General features: G+C 33.9%; 2 protein-coding genes across 14 annotated transcripts in view; both read right to left on the reverse strand.

Moving 5' to 3' along the window:
- On the reverse strand, nucleotides 1–16,357 carry LOC148233517 (uncharacterized). Of its 13 annotated transcripts, none has more exons than XM_088189236.1 (8): nucleotides 11,464–11,562; nucleotides 5,620–5,754; nucleotides 5,332–5,442; nucleotides 3,809–4,356; nucleotides 1,263–1,570; nucleotides 1,036–1,199; nucleotides 736–963; nucleotides 1–412 (listed from the first exon to the last, which is right to left on the reverse strand). In XM_088189236.1, the coding sequence occupies exons 3-8, from the start codon at nucleotides 5,341–5,343 to the stop codon at nucleotides 161–163; spliced, it is 1,512 nt and encodes a 503-aa protein (XP_088045362.1). In that variant the 5' UTR covers nucleotides 5,344–5,442; nucleotides 5,620–5,754; nucleotides 11,464–11,562; the 3' UTR covers nucleotides 1–160. The 13 variants fall into 13 exon arrangements, with proteins under 13 accessions (XP_088045362.1, XP_088045358.1, XP_088045361.1 ...); XM_088189232.1 differs by having other exon boundaries at nucleotides 11,434–11,562; XM_088189235.1 differs by having other exon boundaries at nucleotides 11,369–11,562.
- Nucleotides 16,358–19,088: 2,731 nt separating this feature from the next.
- The window catches only part of wgn (Tumor necrosis factor receptor superfamily member wengen), a 45,265-nt gene continuing 44,847 nt past the window's right edge, over nucleotides 19,089–19,506 (reverse strand). The window contains exon 4 of the mRNA XM_088189557.1: nucleotides 19,089–19,385. Within this exon, the coding sequence (XP_088045683.1) occupies nucleotides 19,321–19,385 (65 nt within the window). The 3' untranslated portion in view covers nucleotides 19,089–19,320. The remainder of the gene's footprint in view (nucleotides 19,386–19,506) is intronic.

Genomic DNA, 19,506 nt, shown 5'->3' on the forward strand with positions numbered 1-19,506 from the left:
TTTTTAATCTTCAGAGTATTGCCGCGTTGTGTCGTGATCTAAACTTGAGTTAACTCGTAAAAACACTTTAGCTGAATTGTTACAAAGGCGTCGTCATTTTTCGAAAACAACTTCCCCCGTCCGACGACGCACACGAGTTCATCGAGAGAAGCAGTCAACCTCATTGGTGACTTTTGCTCAGCAAGTGAGAGTTGAATTCGTACACATTGTTGCACTGCTCGCCGCATATATTGCACTTCCATGGGTTTGAGTCGCAGTGGCAGCCCTTGTGTAAAAAATAGAGTGTCGAGTCGGGGAATGAGATTGCACAGAAAGTACACACTAGCGACGCCGGATTCATCAGGCAGCCGGAGAGTTCGCCGTGGGTCGAGGTGATGACGCCTCCTTCTGACGGTGATGCTCTGGGTGACATCTAAAATTAAAAATATTAAATAAATTAAGACATCACAATACTATTATATTATTTTAGCAGCATAGAATGGCCAATAATTTAAAACTTTCATAAACGGTAAACCCACCAATAACACGGTAAATTGGGGACGTGCTAATTGGATGCCTGTTACATTATATGTAAGTGAGCCAAAGGGATGATATCTCACCATCGCATAAAATTGTATGAGTATTTTCTAGTACCCCAACTACGTGCACCCAAATAGCATGTCTCCAATTTACCGTGCTATTGGAGAGTCTACTGTATGTCACATATGATTTTTTCAACACAAAAACATTCATTACCGAAGTTCTACCCCTCCCTCTGGCATTTATCCGTCGCTTTAGATCTTCTCTCAGTAAGCTCTTCAACGGCGATACTTTGATAAGCGACGAAAGACTACTAGAAGTGACAGCTCCGCCTCTTTTACTATCTGTGCTGATGGTTAAATTATTATTGCCGGTGCCTTCTTCCCCATTTCCACTCGCATCGCCGTTTCCACCAGTGGCATTTTCATCGTGAGACGAAGGCTCCTAAAAATTATATATAAAAGATTATTAAATCATATTAACAATCGAACGAACGTCCGAGCCAAATCTACGTACCTGTTTGATCGGTATGAGGCTAATCGAAGGTGTTATATTGGTACCGCCGGGCATCTGAGGCAAACAATGTGAACTACTCGCAACATTACAATTACTATCACCAGACTGCGGCGAACTGGGTCCTTCGCCCGAGCCGTTTAGTCTTTCCGACTTCATACTATCTCCTAAACAAGACGACAAGTGTGAGTACATCAGATCGTGCAGCGACAAATGCTCGGCAAACTTACCAATACCCTGATTATTAGATTGACCCGGAGAATAGGTCTCGTTGTCGGCCATGGATATTTCGACGTGCGGCGTCAGGTAGTGCATGGGTGGGGTAGCGTTGTCAGTAGATCTGGCGCCGATACTGTCGCCGCTGTCGGAGTAGGTAGCGGCCACCGACACCGATAGGCCAGGTCCCAAGGAGCCGAGGGCGCCCAAGGAATTTTCTAAATTACCGCCGTCTATAGATAGAGCACCAGAATTGAGACCGGCTGCGAGCAAGGAGACGGGGTTTCCGCCCGGACCGGGATTGTCCAAATCTATGCCATGTCTGAAATCGTTATAAAAATAATATAATACAAATTCAAGGACTACATTATCGACTAATTACAAATATATAGATTGTACCGAGGGAATTTCATATGGCACAAACTAAAAGTAGTAAAAATGCATACAACCTATTGGTTCAAGAGTCCTAGTACTGAATGAATCTATTCAATGTGTCAATTTAATTCACAGAGCAATGGAATTAAATGACGAAAGTAATGTAGCATATGAAAGATCAGTTTTATCAATGTATTGTATTCAAGCGGACTGAAAATTGTCGGACGTTACTTAGGAATTTCCTAATAAGTACGAAAATTTTAATAAAAAGAAAATTTTTCGGGATCAACAATAAAGTAGAATAAAAGTCCGATTACTTTTACCATAATTTATGTTGATTCACAAAAAAAAGAGACTCGAATTTCTGTTGTGTCACACTTTATACAATTTTTTTTAAGTCCATTAATAAATAAAAATAATAGATTACAATTTTTTTAAGGTAAGGAATTTTAATCAAAATAAAAATCTTATGACAAATAAGTACTTTTACTATGACCTAAATGATCACTTCCGTGTGAGGCCTTCTTCTATCTCCCCTTCCCGTTATTTGACAAGTGTTAACCACTTCCCAGTCACAGAACTCAAAAACGTCTGGTACAGACCCACCCTTTCCTATGTAGTGCTATAAAAAATTCAGCCGTTGTAAAATATTCAAAAATATTCGTACAAATTTAATTTTTAACAAAAAAGGCTATGAGAAATTTGCTATTTTTGAGATGAAAATTCACAAAATACAAATTTCCGTATTAACTCGGACATGACCGGAAGGGGTTAAAGAAAGCAAAGTAGCTAAAAATCAACATCATACTAGTGTAGTTGAATGGTTTAAACTTTTCGATTCGATCGCAAATTATATGAAATTGTGGCGTAAGATTGCCGAATAGCATAAAAATAATTGAATAGCAATAAAGAAATATTAAAATAATCTCACATAAATAGAAAGAATTCGAGAAAATGATAGTTCTTTAAATTGTTTCACATTTAACACTGCATTGTTGAGATCAAACCTACTTGCAATTTTCAAAGGGAAACGGTTCTATAAATTGCAGTTCATATCAGTCCGATCTAAGAATTAAATTGCAAAACCTCATAATATTGAGTCACTTGACCATATAAGAAATTTATGACTAACAAATTTAAACAATTCAAAATCAGCATTCCATTCTAACAATGCAAACATGGGCTATTTGAAACCAGCGATGTACATAAAAAAATATATTAAATGTTTTTAACAGAACATGGAATGTATTAAAAAAAATGTTTGAATAAAGAAGACAAATTTTCTTTATAAATGTATAATATACGTATAGTATAATATTTTTTTCAGGGTCTTAGAGGGGAACTGGTAATGAAAAAGCTAGCTAAAACCGTTTTTCTTATATAGATTTTATAAAAATAAATATCATTTACTTAACCCTTTCTAGTCCAAAGCTTTCTTAATTGTTGCCTCAAGTTCAAGCTATTTTGAATAAATATATTTAATTAGATAATTTAATGATCATTGAACATAATAATAAAACAGAACTATATTACATGAAATAAATTCTATTAAATTATATTCACTTATTTATTTATTACTAGAATTTTATTTTTTTTATTGAAATTTAGTTTTTATAGTTGATATTAATTCAAGAAATTCATATTAGATTTTAAAAGTTCATTCATTTCTTTTATTATATTATATAATAAATTATATTTAAAATACGTTTTACTTATTTTATTTATAACGACGATAATAAAGTGGACAAAGGACTCGAAGGGTTAAGAGTTATTCGATATTTTAAATCGTAAAACTACTTATGTACCTCATTGTATCTACCCCAAGTTACCTCAACAATACACGGTAGAGAATTATACGATCTAATCAGAAGGGCATTGGATCAACAAATAACTATAGTGTGTTCACTTTCAAGAATTATAGGACAAAAACAATGCAACGCATGTTTTATGGAAGGAATGTAGTGTTACAGGGAAGTATTGGTTTATTAATTTGCATTTGTAACGTCCACTGACTCTTGAAAGCGAACGAACTATAGTCAGTGTGCTTTAGAATAACCATAGTCCCGAGAAACTGCAACTGCTCGGATAATATTATGCTTACAATATTATCGGAAGCAGTGGGTCACTCGGTTCGGTTATTGTGAAGCACACCAATTTATACGTAACAGATTATGCAAAAATTAACCTGTTGAAAAAGTGAACCCGCAAACTCTTCATGGAGGGCGCCCGATAACTGCAGAGCGGGCACGTCTTGACCAGATCGTGCTGGCCGACGTGCTCGTTCTGAAAGTGGGCCCTCATTGCTATCTGCCGCTGGAACCCCCTATTACATATGGGACAATGGTAAGGCAAGGACTTTGTGTGAGTTGTAAAGTGCTCAGCCAAATGGTCCTTTCTAAAGAAGCGCTTCTGGCACACGCGGCACTCGTATGGCTTAACGCCCGTGTGCCGCATCTTGTGCCGCCTCATGTTGGCACCGTTCGAGAATTTCATGTTGCACACGTCGCACTCGAAGAGCTTCCGGTGGGGCCGGCCGTCGGCGGCGGCGGCCCCCTGCGACGCCTGCGCTCCCGCCGGCATATTATTGTTGTCCTGGGCCATGGTGCACTGTGCCATGTGCGCCGACAACTGTCGGTTGCTTAACGTAGTAAATTTATCACAAGTTTTACACCGCAGCAAGACGGTCGTTTTATCTTCCTCCTCGGAATTGTAACTTTTAAAGATTGCGGATTTCTAAAATAAAAAACGGAAAGATTAGTAAACGTCGTACAACAATATATCAATATTTAACAGTACAAAAAAAACAATATGGAACGCAAAAGTAATAATTACAAAGGAAAAACTAATAGTTCCATATGAGAGGTATAAAAGCAAAACCACAATACTTATTCGGAAATAATTCTCAATTACAGAAAAACATTTTTAAGAAATGCATAATAATTAAAATTAATGAACTGAACATGTTAAACAAATATAATAAAACTTCACTGTTTGTAATAGATATTCCTTTGCATGCTTATGATTAATGGTAGACCAAAAATCACTTGTAAAGGCCACCTTCTACTTATACATCCAGCAATACGCTAATATAATATATTTAGGTGTAGAGCTACTTTTATGAAAGATGCTAATAAACCTTTGATTATTTAAAGGGTGTTCTTTCCTGAATGTATTATGTCAAATTTAATCCATTAGGGTAGGATTGAATGACTATATTATCCTTAGGGTCCTCGAGCACAACTGAGCAAATTATAGAACGGATGACATTGTATATAGTAAACATGTACATCACTAGAAAGGGGTGGGGATAGCACATGCACCAAAATGGAGAAGCGCTATCATTCTATTTTAGATAAATTTCGACCCAATTAAATTCGTCGTCAATTGATGCACAACAGCAAGAGTTCTTTAGTCGACTATTTCTGACTCGTGATTTTCACATATTTGTAACGATCAAAGAGACATTGGAAGGTAATTTTTAAGTATTAGAAAACTTAAATTGAACCACTTTGTACCTTTTTCGTTTCATAATAATTCACCCTTGTTTATAAATAAAGTAAGTACAGTAAATTTCTCAGTAAAGATCATAAATTTATTCATCGATTCCGCGTTTAATTTAATTGATATTTTATTGTTTTTGCTTTTAAGCCCCTCATATATTATATATATATATATACAAAATCGAAATTATACATATTTTTTCAATACCTTAATCCTCATTTCGCTTCGGTCACTTAAAACATTTCGTGAGCTTTTCCTGGTACGATTGCTTTAAGTCTCACTTATTTCTTAATTCAAACCCTAGTCTCTATCCGAATCCTTCAAATACGGGAAATTAATTTGCAAACGTACATTTTACTCATATCGCAAAAATAATATATTCTTTATAAGGCAACAAATCAATCCTCTACGGTTTCGTTTAATTAAATTAAATCTCCGTTCAATTTCGCTCATATAAAAAATATATACACGCACAGAAAATATGCATATAAAAACCTTTTCATTATTATTGTGGTTACTCCTTTGTGGAGATACGGTCGCAGAGTCCGCCTCGGTCTCGCCGGCCAGAGACATTACATTACTTATCATTTCTCGATTGCAAAATTTCAATAATTGTGAGTCGGCGATAACCTGCAAATGAAAAAAAACAAAAACGATTAGTACACACGTCGTTATTACGTATTCGCTTCTGCAAAATTGTTATCTAACTTAAAATAAATACGCCGATATCAACGCGCGATCCAGGCCGTTTCGGGACCCTTATCAAAGTGACACTTTTATCTCGCGCGACAAGTGTACCTATAGGCTCAAATTAAAACACGTTGAGATGCGAACCGTGCGAGCGACGGCTTATCAATGTTGTGAAAAGAAAGTTGGAAATTATCCTGATTGCGAAACCGTGTCCAGAGAAATTGTTTATTCTAATAGCACGTTGCGAAATCGACAATGAATCACTGACAGGTCAAAATTGTCATTATCAAAAATAAACAAGGTATAACCACTACATATATATATATATATAAATACAATACATACATCAAATAACAGACTTGATGACCTAACAATTATTAATAAGGAAGTGAATTTTGTTTATATTTCAAACACGTGCGTAATCAATTTTTAAATGCCTGAAGTTGAGAAATATACATTCCCATCAATAAAAAGTCCATATCTGTATTATCAACATAATAAACATAAAGATGTATAAATAATTATATTTTTCATTGATCTGAAAACGTGGTTTAAACAATTCACGCTTCTTATAGACATACTTTTCTGCAATTGAAATTATAAAAAAAAATTAGAGTAAAAGTAAGTGGCTATGCTGTACTGCTCGTAACTAAACAATTTGCTGATCAAGGGAATGAAAAGTCACACAATAAGAATGATTTAAACAGTTTCGAAGGCATTAAAAATCGAAGCAGGATGTAGTAACGTGCTAAAAAATCACACACTTGGAGGACGTTCCGAATGAGTTAAACAATTAATATTGAGTTAAACGAATCACAATTGCTAATCCTTTAATGGACGCCACATGGTTATACAAAAATATTACGAGCAACAGCACAAATGCAATTTAATGAATTTTTCAGAGTATTCAATAATAAGTATAAGGTTGCGATATCGATGCACAGGGGCCTGGATGGAGAATCACACTTGTGAACACAACCACGATCGACGAAAAACAAACAGTTCCAAAGCAACTGGTCAAACTAGGTCGGACTAATTATTATTAATCGAAACCAGTGTGATATTTTTTTTAAATGGTAAATTAAGATAAAAGAGTAGCGACACATTTTTAATAAATTTTTAAGAACATTGCAAACTTGTTTTGTGATATTTCTGTGGTTATAAGTTTTAGGTAAGCCTTAATTTTTTGATAAACTACCTACCCTAGAATTTCACAATATAAATAGATAAAAAAAATAATATAACAATTAACGTTAACATTTATTTTTGTTAACATTACAAAATATATACAAATGATTGCTTGAAAAAAATTATACAGACAGATGTGACCTAATTAATAAAAGCATGACTATAGAAAAACGACACTGCAATTGGCACATTCTGAGAAAATTGATATTTAGAAATATGAAACTGTAATTTAAGAAATGGCAAAATGATTTTTAATTAAAAAATTAACACTAGTGCATTGACAACAATATATTTAACAGCTTATAAAATCAACCTACTAAATTATTACTATAACCTACTAATTTATTATGGAATAAGAAGGCATTAATATAACATTTTTCTAACTATGTGATATGTCTTACATTATTCAAACTGGAAAATCAATAAAAACTTGTTATTAAATTCTAAATTAAATAAGGAGAAAATATTTTATAGGTAAATTTGGGACAAGACCTACTAAAAAAAATTAGGGGTGTAGATATGGCAGAAACTTGCACTTCTATGGATATGTAATAAACATAAAAAAATATTTACATTTGCAACCTTAATTAACTATAAATTTTATAGTAGTCTACTTCACTTGACTAGATTAGATCTTGCTAAAGATATTGTGAATTAAATAATATATCAAATACCAAGACTTCTCGTTCAGTAGAGAAAGTTCCTTTAGTGATTCCTGTTACAACTAAACAGTCAGACATGTCCCAAAAGAAAGTGTACCGATTTGCCAATGTACGATTAGGCAGTGTAACATATCATTGATGGATATTGGAAACCCTAACTGCATGTCCTAACTTGTTTCAACTCGAATGGCTGAGTATGTGCAGCTGTGTTTTGATACCTTTGAACAAAAAATATGGTTTTTAGATAGTTCAAAGCTTTTAATGAATCGGTAAAATATTTAGACAAACATTGTCAACAATCAAAATATGGAAGTTGGGAAGAATGGGCTTGGATAATAAAAGGACTATGTAGAAATTTAAGACGTTTCACGTATGATTTTTTTGCATTTTTGATTCATTGAATATAGTATAAATGAATCATGGACGAGTACAATCCCGAGACAAAAAGACAAACGAAAAATTATTCTTGTCTAAAGAACGTCTAGCAAAAAACGATCAGTCGAAGTTCTTTGTAGTCTAAAGTTTTTTTAATAAGTGTTGCCTCAAAAGTCCAAGCCATTTTGAATGAATATATTTAATTAAATAGTTTTGTGAACACTAAATATAAAAAAACAGGCAGAATTAACATTAGAAGTTAAATTATATATTTATAATATAAATAGTATTAAATAATCATTCATTTATCACTAAAACTTTTTTTTTTGTTGAAATTAAATTTTTATAATTGAATGGAATTTAATTGATATTAGTTCAAGAAATGTACTAATATTAATCTTAAATAACTTGAGAAAAACGTCCAGAAGTCACGGAAACAGAAACTGCCAGTAAAAAATAGATGCCCAATCCATGTGGACAAAGAAAGGAGTCCAAAAGTATTGGTACTTCAAGACATTTAACCTCTTAACCGGGCATGATTATGCTTAAAGGCGTCGTAATTATTTCATACATAACGGGCATGATGTAAAGAGTCGTCATTGAATTTTGAAGTGTTTTCAACGGGAGGGACGAATTTTATAGTCATCCCACCTGTTTAGATTTAAGATTAGATTTAGTAAGCCTGGCAAAATAAAATTAATGACACAAGCTTTTTCCTTGTGAACCTAATTATTAAATTTATTTTAATATGCTGTTATATTTATTATAAATATTTTATTTTACTTAAAACATATATTACGGGCTCATATGGTGAGATACACTCCCTTTTGCTCGCTTGCCTGTTAAGTGACGAGAGTGAGCGGAAAGAAGTGTGCGGAATACATGTAATGCATGCCCTTATCTCTCACTCACTCTCATCACTTAATATGCGAGCAAGCGAAAGGGAATGTATCTTACTGCACGCACCTGATATATTATACAATTTTTTTATTAAAATTATTTTTTGTACATTAATCATTATAAAAAGTCAATAAAAGTGAATTAGGTAGACATTAAGCTTAATGATTTTTTTTTCTTTTCTATATTCTGAAGATCGTTGACATTATTTTTATTGCTATCAATTACATCCTGGCAAAAAATAATCTTATTAAAATTGGTAAAATCAGAGTAATAAAATATTTAAATGACTCCACATGGTAATTAATTATTTGATAAGTTAATAATTACATAAATAATCAGTTAAAAAATAAAAAGTGATCAGTATTTAATAATAAATGATCAGAAGAATAAAATAAATGATCAGTAGACATAATAAATTAAATAAATAAAATTTTGAATGTACGTGTCGTTTAGGTTAGGTTTGGATTTGAACAGCATATGGACGTTTCGCAACTGTCAATAATTTAAAATAAACAATGTAAATATCGATCATTTTATTTAAATAATAATCATTTGTAGAATTATTTACTTATGATATAGTTAGTTACCATTATGAAATTAATTAAAAATATTTTGTTTTGTCACAGTTATGATTCCACATGTTCTGCTATAAAATATTGTTTATTCTTGGAGCCGTTCGATTTATGCATATACAAATCTTTAAATAATTGCATACCTTTTATATGGCGCAGTGTGTATTACTATCTACATAAACAACAAACTACGTAAAACCAGGTCATAAACGTTTGGAAACTACGTGTTGACCTTCTTCAGATCCCTATTTTATATTTTATTTGGAAACGACATATGTATGAACATAGTGACAGCCCTGGCGCCGCTCAAGAAAAAAAAATGTTTTCGTGTTCTGAAACTGTTCAAATCATCATAATTTTTAACGCTTCTTCACAGAAGACTAAAGCGTAAGTAATAGTTTATTGCGAGAGAAAAAGTCTCGGGCGGCATAAACGTCATTCCCGCATTTAATGACAAAAAGCTCACGCGGCATTGAAACGGTTAATTAAATGATTCCATATATATTTCGATAGGTATTCTATCCTGATTTTAATACAACAGAATAATTAACACATTTTGGAATTAATCATCATTCGTCCAATTCTAGAAAGAATATAATTCAAAATCGGAGACAAACTGGGTTATAATATACATGTGCCATAATTGTCGTGGTGGTGGAGTTTTCCTATTACATATGTGAAAATTAACTACCTAATAGACTCGCACTAAAGACGTTACGTTGGAGAGGAAGTGAAAATTCTCTATACATAGCAGTAATATTTGTGCTAAGTCTTCTAAGATGCTCGACTTTGTTGTAAGGAACGTGTTTTACTTTGATAACCACCAGTGATTCTCATCCTTTATTCCGTAGCTATCTTGAAACTGAATCCTTATTTTGAAACTGTAAGAATTATTTTGACAGATGATCAGAATCATTTTTTTCCCTAGTATTTTAACCCAAAGGTCAGTTTTATGTTGAGATGATCAGTTATTCCCACTTGGCTCTGAATACCTTTGCGTCCTACGTACAATTAAATAGATTCGTTGCAGATACATTATTGGCGTGGGGTGTTCACTGTTCTGACCAATGCTCAAGATATTTTATAAGATATTTCTAAAATAAATAACTTACCACATATATTTATAAATGTTATAAATTTATATGATCGTTGGTAAAATTCTGACTGCGATGCAAAATGTTTTCGTATGAGTTGGGATATTATCCAGATTTGGGCTAGTTATGATTAGCCGTGTTCTCGTAGAAAGTTACACATTGCCAAACATTTGTTCAAATTAGTGATAGTCGTGGTCAGACTTTTTAACTTTTAAGGCCGGTTTGGATGAAAACATTTTAAAATGACATTCAATCTGTCCTACCCCTATTGAACTATTAAACGTTCCAGGAAAAACGGAATATGTGGCAACTTCGGCGTATGCGCTTCGGGTCACGGAATAACCTATAAACCTATTTTCGTTCACGTCAAAATAAACGCACTCGGACGTGGACGATCCGTTCGCGCTTATGGCCAAAGATTAGATACGTTTCCTACCCTGATCCGTGCGATTGTGACACATTAGAAATTGAGAGATGAGGCAACCGAGAACGAAGCGCAGGCGATGGCGATGGCGATGAAGACGGCGACGGCGCGCGGCGCGATCCCGTTCGAGGGTCGACCGACTTTCGTACGACGCGAAACACAACTCACCGGAGCGTAATTAGAAATTGGTCTGGGCGGCTGGGCGGCCGTTCGGAACCGAGGAACGGAGGGAGCGACTTAGCGACTTTCTCGGCGCACCAAGGACTCCGGCGCACCGAGGCGAAAGGCGGGGGGAAGCGGGCGCGGGGAGGGCACATAACAGTACCGAATATCGGTGACCTATATTCGTCGGGCGGGGCGGACGTGCGATTCGACACTGCGGGGGCGCTCGGCGCCGCACTCACCGCTTCGGGGCGCGGGGGCTCGAGGCTCACCGGGGGCGGCGGCCGACGTCAGCCGCGTCGGTCTCCAGCATCGCCGTCGCCGCCACCGCCACCGCCACGTCCGCCCGGGCAGCGCGACTCGCGGCCATTACCCGCCCGGATAACGGTGTTGTAGCCCGTAGCCCTGCGACGCGCAACCGGGAGAGCGCTGATCCCGTTTCGCATGCCGCAACCGCGCAAAACTGGACTCGAACCATTGGCTTTCAAAAATCTACACCGAAAACCCAAACGAAAGCATTCCAGAACTACATTATATAAGGAAACTTTTCGCGCAAAAATGGCTCCCCTAAAACATACAAGTAACAAAACTCATCATTTCGATTAAAACGTCTACTTACACTTGAATAATCATCTTTAAATTAAGTAATAAGCATATTTATATATTTTTTTATTTTAAAACAAACTAAAATATCATTTGCAGTTTTAGCACTCTTGAGTTATCTAGAGCGCTAACCAGATAACTCAATAAATTAAGAAATAACATTCATTTAAAACTAAATTAAAATAAGAAACGCTTTTTAAATTTAATTAACGTAAATAAATACTGCGTGAGTTACAAATAAATGCAGGGGAAAGAAACAACTAGCGTCAACGGAAATATTTTATGAGAAAGCTTAGCTTAAATTTGTACAAAATTGTAAAATTAAAAAAATAGTAAAGTTACTTTCTAGCAAATACAATTAAATATCACCTAAAACTAATTCAAGTATTTCACAGAAAGACATGTCAGTAGTATCTCCCCTCCCCCCATTTGTGTATGGTAAAAATGAGCGAATTTAGACCAAACCGTATATATATTACAATAATTTTGTGTATTTTTTTAGGGTAATCATCCTTTGTTATTATAATTATGAGAGAAGCTACTAATACCTTCTTTGACCGTATTTATAATTATATACTTGAAATTTTATTTATTTTTTAAATTTAAGACCATTGTGATCTGAAAGGTAAACTTAATGCGTCATAATGGCCAAAAGCAAAAAATATATATTTTTTAATATCTAAATACCCGGGGCGGGCGGTGAAATATTTTCCCTCTAGTTCGCTCGCGTGTTAAGTGACGAGAGTGAATGAGAGTTTAGGGCATGCGGACCGCATACTCTTATCTCTCACTCACTCTCGTCACTTAATACGCGAGCGATCGAGAAGGAAAGTATTTCACCACTCGCGCCTGCTAAATACATACAAATGCATATACACTTATAACTAAAAACATGAAAATATAATAAAATGACAGACAAAAATCACCTCAACAGATGTGCATTGACCCATACGAGCTGAACCAAATCCCTACGTGTGCACGAGATAATATCAATATCTCGATGCACAGTATTGAGCAGATGGACGGCCTTTGCCAGAGAAGAGTTGGAAAATGCTTCAGTGCTAGATTTCACAAGTAAGAACAGTGGACGCGACCGAGAACTATACCCACCTTCCAAAGCCCACATTTGCAGCTGCTCGAGTACGAAAGGTCGACTACTACGCCTTTGAGCAATTTTCAAAAGTGTTTAATTATATAGAAACTTTTGCGAGTAAACACGAAACGTATCCCAGCGTTCCCAAAATGAAAGCACTGGGAAACAGGAACGGATAGTACCGGTATTCCGTCAAGTATAAATATCGAATGAATTTATGCTGTACCTTTTCTAGTCTGAATTCATTACATTGACTCACTACGCCTGAAATCCGTATAATAGATAATCAGCTTCTAGTATACTGCGGACTAGATCATCATAAGGAGTGCGCAATACTAAAGTATTCTCTAAGTAGCGCGCATTTCTTAAGATAAAACCAAACATCTTTAACGATCTGCTGTGTCTCTGTAATGTGCAGGCTGAATTCCCAGTGTTTTTCGAAAGTCACATCTAGATCCTTAGTAAAGGAAGACCTGTTTAGAATATATCCGCTGAAGTGATAGGAATATTCCGCCGGCATCGACGATCTTGAAAATTAAATTGTGTGACATATCTTTACATCGGTTATAGCAAGCCCACTTCCACGAAGAATTTAGATCCTCCTGAATCCGAAATCAACTGCACTCTCTTAAAACTTTTCAAGTGATCCGCATATAACATAAAAAATGAACGATTTATTTCTGTTTCTATGTCATTATTGAACAATAGAAACAGCAATGGACCCAAGTTAGATCCTTGAAGTACTTCAGTAGATGTCTTATATCGTTTTGAAAATAAGTTTTCATATCAGACGGCTAGGAACGTCATTCGCGCCTTTTCGCGAAAGAGTTTTGTTCATGCTCTGATGCAGAAAGACAAGACTACTGCATTTACGAAAAAATTGTAACTCTGGATAATTAATTTTGACATGTTTCTATTAATTTTGACATGTTTCCCAATTTTAAAATCACCTGTACTGCAAATAAAATAGAATAAAGTGAAGTTCTTATTAATAATCACTTGACCAGTCTATTGAACCAATTTTTGTTTTAGTTTTAAAATCTTGACATGTCGAAATATTGGATAAGAAACCAGTTTGTGATTGAAAAATATTATGCTTTTGGCCTTCTGACAGCAGAGCATTATATGTTAATTGACTTATCTTGTGACAGCACAATGAAGCAGATGTTTCAACAAGAAAAAATATTGTTACGTATTGGTTAAGAGTAAAGAAAGATTTTCCTACTTTAACAAACTTATGAAAAAGGGAGGTGGAGGTACAGAAAGGTTGGAAACCACTGCTTTATTATGTATTTTTTTATACTTCGCAATCAATTATTATATTTTTATAATTAACGCATAAAATAGAAAAATAGGATAATTTAAATGAGCAATATATAAAATAATTGTTTCATAAAACGAATTGTTTGTGCATTACTGCTGGACAGATTGTGACAGTATTGGGCAGAACGCAAAATTATGAATGTAAGCTGGCGTTTTACATTCATAATTTTGCGCTTTGCGTTTATTTAACCGATTCTACAAAGTGCACTTATTTTAATTAATATTTGCTTTTTATTTGTGCAAATTATTATTCAAGTATTTTTATTTATTTATTGCTCTTTTGTTAATGTTACTATTGTGAAATTATAGGCATTTTAAGAAAACGTTTTTTTTTTAATAAAAATCAGATATGAAAATGAAAACAATAGTATTAAGTTAATATTTTTAAAATAATTATAAAAACTCGCCGATTCTAGAATAATTGACAATAAGTTACTTATTAATAATATTGTAAGGTACACAAATCAGCTCATATATTAATTAGATCAGAAACGCTTAAAACATTTACACACACACGTATATTATATAAAATCATACAACACCCAACCGATTTAATTAAAAAAAAATGTTATTAAATGCATTACACGTACATATTATTTTCTGCTTATATGACACCATTTATAATACATACAATTTAAACGGATTTAAAAGCATAACTTTTAAACTCATTTACTAGCGTTTAATAACTAACAAAAAAACAATATGGTACGATACTAGGAGTTTCAACAATGGTTCCATAGAAAGCAAAAATAATCATTGATTTGGCCAAACACAATTATAAATCATTGTCACTTTGGAACACCTAAGAATTTCGCTCAAGCCATCAATTACCAGGACATAAAATAATATTTGAATATGTGGGGGACCAATTTATTTATTCATTGCGGGCAAAACTAGGTAGCCCTCTGGTAACACTAAAGTAACGGCGGTGCCTCGCCCGTCGATCACTCACGCTATCATATATTCCGTTCAACATATAACTAAACCATATATCATTCAATAAATACTACTGCAACGGCTAAATCTCTGTGTAAATGCCAGGGGGGGACATTTGCCCCCCCCCCCTCCTTGAATTTTGTCAATTAAATGCATTTTATTTAATGAAATCTAAATATTAAGAAACGACCACTGACCCAGAAATTCTCAGATTATCATTCAAAGAAAATTAAAAAAGTTTTAACCAAAATGAATGAGCAAATAAATATATTTGGGTTATAACGCTTTTCGTGACTTTACTGTTTAATTAAATTTTCTTAAAACATTTTGAAATTTTTTTTTAAATAAATTTGTTAACTGGATTGATCTTGTTTCAAAATGAGGTCCAGTAAAAACTTTAATATTAAAAAAAACATTTTTTATATTAAAAAAAATAAAATAAATAAATATTCAAAAAAACATTTTTTAAAATAGAAATTGAAACAAAATTAAAATTAAAAATAACTTCATTTTTATTATATATCATGCGGGATATAACGATTGTTGTGTATATATATAGACTATTTGAGATTTTATGACGAAAACATTTCATAAAAATAATGTTAGCTATTTTTAATAAAATATATTGTAAAAAAATATAATAGATCACGCGTTTTTAACATAAACATTAATATGCAAATATCAAAGTATCTGACAATTAATTTTTTTTATGCAAACTTAGCTTTTTCTTTATCTGAATCGACAATGAAACCATTTCGGGATTCTCCTTTATCAAAAATTAGAGATTATAATAAATTATATTAAGAGTTCACAATGACATCACTAAGCTATAAATATGAATTAAATTTAAAAAATAAAATGACAATTTTCCAGCATATCTGCATCTTTTTACGGTTTAGTCAATCGCTATAAATTTCCCACATATTCAAGTTTTCCTCTTACGATCGAATGCATCAACTACATAACTAATTAATTTTTAAGCACCATTTAGAATAACAGGTATTGTATGGCGATAACAACGTTTGCAAACGTGTTTGATTTTTCACACAATAATCGATTCAATCACACTTTTTTTCCCATACTAATTAATCATGTACGCTGTACAGCAAAGAGATAATATGATATCAGCAAAAGTGCGGTCTTACCTCAACTGCCAGTACCACTATCACTAATTTCAAGGATTGTTTCGACGCACACTCCGCGGTGACCGAATGGGAACTGATTCACTGATAGTGTCTGTACACATTAGCGTCACGGGCACTTTGGCGACCTTTGAAGTTATTATTTTCGTTTCGAAAAAAATCTCACCGACGATAATGAGCGTTTGTTTACATGAGATATTCCCTAATCGCATAATTGGTAAATTAAAATTTACATAATATATTAATACAGTACCTATGCAATTTTATTTTATTGCTATTGCATCGTTACGTAAATCGTAATCTTTATCTAATTCTAAAGTTTTCGTTTCCTATCGGCAATTTTATTTATAATTGATAGGTTTGAAACTTTACTTAGAGGTTAGTGTGGCGAGTGGTGCATAGATGACACTAGTAGCTGTCACGAGCTTGACGTAACATTGGGCGCACGTGCCGCCACATACGCACGCACACATTCAAAACAGCTTCCTTCCGACGTAGGCTATTTATGGAGCCAATCCCCTTTCTCTTCGCATCCTAAACTTTGGCGCGCCAGTGCTTCTCAACATTAAAAATAATATTATTTTTATTTTGAAAAATCTATAATTAAATTCACTATTGCAAATACGGTTGAATGCTAATGGTTTTATTATTAATTTTGCAAACCTTCGATTGATCATATGAGGGTCTCGCTCCGCGTAGGCAGCTCAAAAGATCTCTCCAGATGACTAAAATGAGGCGGTGTCTTTAATGGAGTAGACCAGCATAGGATGACAGATTGGTGAATAGCGACCCGCTGTGATGTTAGCCTGTTGGCTCATTACTGTTGTTGTCCATGGCGCTCGGCGAAGAAAAGATAAATCACGAAAGCACGCAGAAACGTGTCAGGTCAACGATTATAGTCTTGTAAAAAAGGTTTAATCAGGCTTTCTTATCTGTCACCCTTATCCGTCACTAACGGAGTATTTAAGTGGTTTTGAGAAACGTTAGAAAACCATTCAAAATTTAATTAAAGGAAACGTTATCTTGTTTGGCGAAAGCAAATAAGTACATTTTGTATAAGTTTAAAACGGGTGGAAGAGCACCAGAAACTATACATAAACTAAATAATGTGTTTTGTGTGTTTACTGTTATAAATGTAGGGTGTAATAACGATTTCGAAAAAATATTTTTAAGATGAAGAAAGTCTGTGCGCTCTTCTTCCGTTTATAACTACCAACTAATTTATTATTATTTGAATTAAAATAACGCAAAACAATTTGATCGAACTGAATCTCTTAATATAGCTATGAAAATAAAAAGAAAGATTGACAAATGGGTGTCGCACAAACTAATTTTGAATCAAAATACTCTGTAACAAATATATTTTGGCGCTGCAGAACCTATCCATTTCCTGATCAAACAAAAAGTGGATCATTTACTACATAATGGTTGAAAAAAAATTATAGTTGCTTTCATGGAAAATTTTATGAAAATTATTATCAAGAAATCAATAAAATGCATTTAGAACTGTAGTGTCTGCACTTGACAAATAAATTTGCAGCACCATCGCACTTTTCACCCTTTAAAAATTTAATAAAATGGCTACAAAATAAAAATTCGCATATTCTATTTTAGAAAAATTGTGGGAGTTACTATCATAGCATACCTCAATTAGAGAAATCACCGCTAATCACTATTACTATTCCCTTTAAGCTATCACAATAATCAAGTGATGTGTACACTACAAACTTTGAAATGCAACTAAATACAATATTTTCGATTCGGCCTGTTTTGCCTGAACTACCCTTTTTTATCTTAGAATTTTAATAAAAGTGTAAACGAACATCTGGTTGCTTTCACCACCGAATTCTTCGAAAACACCGAAAACTCTGGTTATCTCAAATACCCAACTTTTTTACTTTGGGTCCACTACCTACTACCTAATCAAATTACGATTGATACGCAATTTTTACTCAAAGAGGTGGAAATGCATATGGTTGCAATGGGAACGCTCGTTACCGAGCGTTCCCACTGCAACGGTGCCGAGACGATTTTATTGCTTTTGATGTGAATTTTTGCCTTCTGGAGCAATATGCGAGATGCGACGTCTGTCTGTACTTCTTCCACTTTTCTCCTGAGAGTTGAGTTGACTTAAAAAATAAAAAATAATCTGTTTCCGCCCCGAATCATCACATTGGCCAAACGATCGTGAGTACAAAAGGCGAAGGACTCATTTTAACTCAAAAAATTATATAAGCTCAAGCATGACATGCTAAACTCACCACCAAAAACTTGACTCAGTCACCACAGAGGCACGCTTCCGATTCGGATTAAACAAGAGTGCAGCGGAATTCGCACCAAGCGGAGCTGCGCTTAGTATCGACCAAGACGACGTCGCGGGAATCCAAGAGTTCAACCAAATCTTCTTGAAGACTTATTCTATGCATATAAATAATTGCAGAAATTGTATGTGGATTTAAAAACTATTTATTTTATAATTTATTTATTTACCATCTTCTCTCTCTTTCATTAGCTCGTGTCAGTATTTAAATTCATTCTGATTGATCATAGTCCTCAAATGTTTTGCCATCCCTGATGTTCTAGATTTTAGAGACACACTTTTTGAACGAAATTCTTGGTCCTTTTACGAACGTTGACATCTGGGCTCGACTACTAGTCACGAATCACGAACCTTGTCCTGACTAATTACATGTCCATGTTAGCGCTCAGAGTTGAATTTCAGCTATGCGTATATCCTGCCCTTTTTCCATACTATATTTATTCGTAGGACAAGTTTAGAATATTAATTTAAAAACAGATATTTTCATAAATTTATTTATTATCTTCATAATGTGTTTATTTTACATAATATTATGTATAGTATATAAATACGTTTTACATTTAAAAGCACTTGTTAACTTATTAGTTAATTAAAAGAAAAAATAAACATAGCTTCAGGTAGATTTGTATTGAGAATATTTGGTGTTTTGTTTGATTTTGCTTTAACATTATTTATTGTTATTATTTTTCGTGGATTTAAGTACAACGAGGCTTCAATAGTTGTTTTCTTGAATGTATACATTTCCAGGGCCCAAAGGATGTCCTTTGCTCTTTCCAACTGCAACAAAAATGCAAATTAATTATTAGTAAAATATTTAAATCATAATACAAATAATTATATTAAAATTAAATTATAACTTATTATAATATGGCATAAATTGCCATTTGAATTCTCTAAG

This window comes from Plectrocnemia conspersa, unplaced genomic scaffold (genome assembly GCF_051122295.1).
Source record: "Plectrocnemia conspersa isolate PC_06_02 unplaced genomic scaffold, ASM5112229v1 ptg000008l, whole genome shotgun sequence".
Lineage (NCBI taxonomy): Eukaryota > Metazoa > Arthropoda > Insecta > Trichoptera > Polycentropodidae > Plectrocnemia > Plectrocnemia conspersa.

Bases quoted from the DNA above. Each gene is read 5' to 3' on its own strand.
- LOC148233517 (XM_088189229.1), bottom strand. From the start codon at position 5,712: ATGATAAGTAATGTAATGTCTCTGGCCGGCGAGACCGAGGCGGACTCT. The intron at 4,357-5,619 runs GTTTTTATATGC...TTTTTATTTTAG, and splicing joins ACCACAATAATAATGAAAAG to AAATCCGCAATCTTTAAAAG. The intron at 1,571-3,808 runs GTTAATTTTTGC...TAACGATTTCAG, and splicing joins CGGGTTCACTTTTTCAACAG to ACATGGCATAGATTTGGACA.